Source organism: Corvus hawaiiensis, chromosome 10, assembly GCF_020740725.1.
Source record: "Corvus hawaiiensis isolate bCorHaw1 chromosome 10, bCorHaw1.pri.cur, whole genome shotgun sequence".
Classification (NCBI taxonomy): domain Eukaryota; kingdom Metazoa; phylum Chordata; class Aves; order Passeriformes; family Corvidae; genus Corvus; species Corvus hawaiiensis.
The window spans coordinates 18,515,781-18,518,591 of record NC_063222.1 but is presented as its reverse complement, the minus strand read 5'-3'; the positions used below and the strand labels follow the sequence as shown (position 1 = coordinate 18,518,591).

At 54.4% G+C, this 2,811-nt stretch overlaps 1 protein-coding gene across 1 annotated transcript; it reads left to right on the top strand.

Moving 5' to 3' along the window:
* Window positions 1–946: 946 nt before the first annotated feature.
* Window positions 947–2,230, top strand: LOC125331052. Its single transcript, XM_048314919.1, has one exon. It carries the CDS (start codon window positions 958–960, stop codon window positions 1,945–1,947), a length of 990 nt encoding a protein of 329 aa, XP_048170876.1. The 5' UTR covers window positions 947–957; the 3' UTR covers window positions 1,948–2,230.
* The last annotated feature ends 581 nt before the right edge of the window (window positions 2,231–2,811 follow it).

Genomic DNA, 2,811 nt, shown 5'->3' with positions numbered 1-2,811 from the left:
TTTGCTTTCAGGAAACAGGTTTTTGAGCAAAAGGGGAAGTTTGGAGGTGGTTGGGGCTGTGAAGGGTTTCTCCATTTTTCTTTGAAGCTCAGTGGGTTATTGCCAAACTGGAAAACATGATAATTGGAGGCGAGAAGAGTTCAGCAGGTCCGCAGGGCCAAAGGGCAGCTGGTAATTGGCCAGAATTTTTCCATGTTGTTGTCAAAATGAAAAGAGCTCCTTCAGCACATAGGGGGAGTTATACCATAGTGGAGCCAAACCTTCTGGGTTTGCACCCAGAGGATGAGGAGAGGGAGAGCCACTGTGTGCTGGGACATGGGGTGGTGCCTCAGCAGCCCCTGCACCTGCACCAGGCTGTAGGGTCTTGGACAGAGAGAGACTGTGCCTCTGTGTTGCTGATGAGAAGCCTCATCCCAAACATTTCCACCCTGGGCATTGATCAGACACCCTGCCTGAGTAGCAGCAAATGGAGACCTTGGTTGCCAGCCCCCATGCAGATTGTGCAAGATTAAGAGCTGCGGGTTGCACACCTTTTGGCTCCTCAAGATATCTCTTCACCTGCCCTGCACCCTCCACCCACACCTTCCTTCTATTTTACTTCTTTTTATTGTCTTATCCAGTCCTGGGCTTCATGCTGGCTTTCCACTGAGCTGTGGTGAGCCAGCACGGGTGAGGGGCTGGAGTCCCAAATAGGGACCTGATGCTTCCCACTCCAAGGGCTCCTGCTTTTGGCAGTGGGACCAGGATCCCAGCAGACAGCCTGGCTTCTGAAATCTCTAGTGCTGGGACCAGCCCTCAGCTCACATCCGTGGTGAACTTCCCAGACTGGCATCATGCTGTTAGGGGGAGGACAGCCTGGTGTAAAGCTTGCGTAAGTGAAGTTAGTCCATAGTCTGTGTTAATCCTGGTCCCTACTTACTGTGCTGAAAGCTTCTGGCTCAGCATGGGGAGCCTGGCATGAGCTGGTCTCCTCTTTGCCCTGACAGGTTTCAGTGCTCCCAGTGCTTTCATGAGTGGTCTTCTGCCAAAGTGCACATCCTGTTCCACATGTGCCACTGCCAAGGCTGGGGCACGGTATTGATGCGGATCTTTCGCCAGAAATGCAGGCACTGCCCCAACCCCCGGCTGGAGGATCCTGACTTCAGCCTGGAGACTTTGGAGATGATTCTGCACAACCTGGTGATAAAGATCCTCCAGTATTTCTACAATAAGCCTGTCCAGCCCTCTGACCTCCTGGAAATTGTGGTGGATACACCGGTGACAGGCCCACACGACAGTGCCCACTGCGAGGCCTGCCAGCTGGGCATTTGTAACAGGTCATGGCGGGCCCTGGCACCGGATGCCTGGAAGCCCTTGATGGATGAGGACAAGGCCACGATGCACAGCACCGAGTCATGGCTGGGCTGGGCAGCAGGTGTCTGGAAGTCCTTGGCAAACGTGAGGGAGGCCAGGACCCATCGCACTGAGCCACAGTCATCCCTGGAATCATCCCTGGGATCAGATGACTGCGAACCCTTGACTGGTGTGGGCAAGGCCAGGACCCATCGCGCTGAGCTGCAGTCATCCCTGGAATCATCCCTGGGATCAGATGACTGGAAGTCCTTGACTGGTGTGGGCAAGGCCAGGACCCCTCACACTGAGCTGCAGTCAGCCCTGGAATCATTCCTGGGATCAGATGACTGTGAACCCTTGACTGGTGTGGGCAAGGCCAGGACCCATTGCACTGGGTTGCAGCCAGCCCCGGCACGGGTTGCCGGGAATGCAAGTGTGTCCAGGACCTCTCAGACCCTGAAACACCAGGGCTTAAGGCCCCATGCAGCCGCGACCCACCACCCCTCACCCTCCAATAGCAGCTTCCCCTGGAAACGCTGCTTCTGCATCGGCAGCTCTTTGCTCTGTGTTTTGGCACTGATCATCTTCGTTGTGCTTTATTTGACCGTGATGTAGAGGGGCCTGGGGATCGTGAAGAGGAACTGGGGTGATGGCTAGGGAAGCTGATGGAGTGCCTGGAAAATTGGCTACCCAAGGTCAGCCCTTGCTCTCGGCTCAGTGAGGCTTCCCCAGCTCCTGGTGGCACGGGAACACATCAGGATGCCTCAGCCAGGCACCTTGTCCCACAGCCTCTGGAAAACTGATGGGTCTGATGGTTTCTTATGGGACATATTCTATATGAAGATGAATCTCTCAGCTACCCCACGCACAGGAGGAGGTTTATTACTTGCAAGAATAAAACAAGCCCTTTTTCCTCAGCCCAAGGGTGCATTTGTGCTTTTTAATTTCTCAAAAGCCTTTTCTAGGTGTGTGTGTGTGTGGGCAGCCCGGAGGGAAGCTGGGGGTTGTTTTTATCCACCAGCTGAGCTCTGCTTCCAGGGAGGCACATCTCCAGTCTGCCCTGTCTTTGGCCAGCTGTCTGAGTTCCCTGCAGTGGGGGCAAAGGGTGCCCAAACTTGGCAAGTGCAAGAAGGCTGCAGCAGCAAGTCCAAAGTCTATGCCCCAATTATGAGGAAATTGCAAATATTGGGCTGCAGGGTCTGGGCAAAAGGGAAGATGCAGACTCTTGCCTTCTGCTACTTCACCCTGCAGGGCTTTAGGGACCTGGTGGGTGTCATAAGGTTGGGAGGGAACCTGTTGTCCCCATGCAGCCTGACATCCTGACTCTTACCTTCCCTGCAGGGGAGCTGGGCTCCTGCAGAACTTACACGTGGGGACAGGATGTCCTGTGGCCATGACTTTGGCCCAGAAAAACAAGGTGAAGTTGGTTTGTAAGTGCTTGTGTCCTGGTTTCAGCTGGGATGGAGATAATTTTCTTCT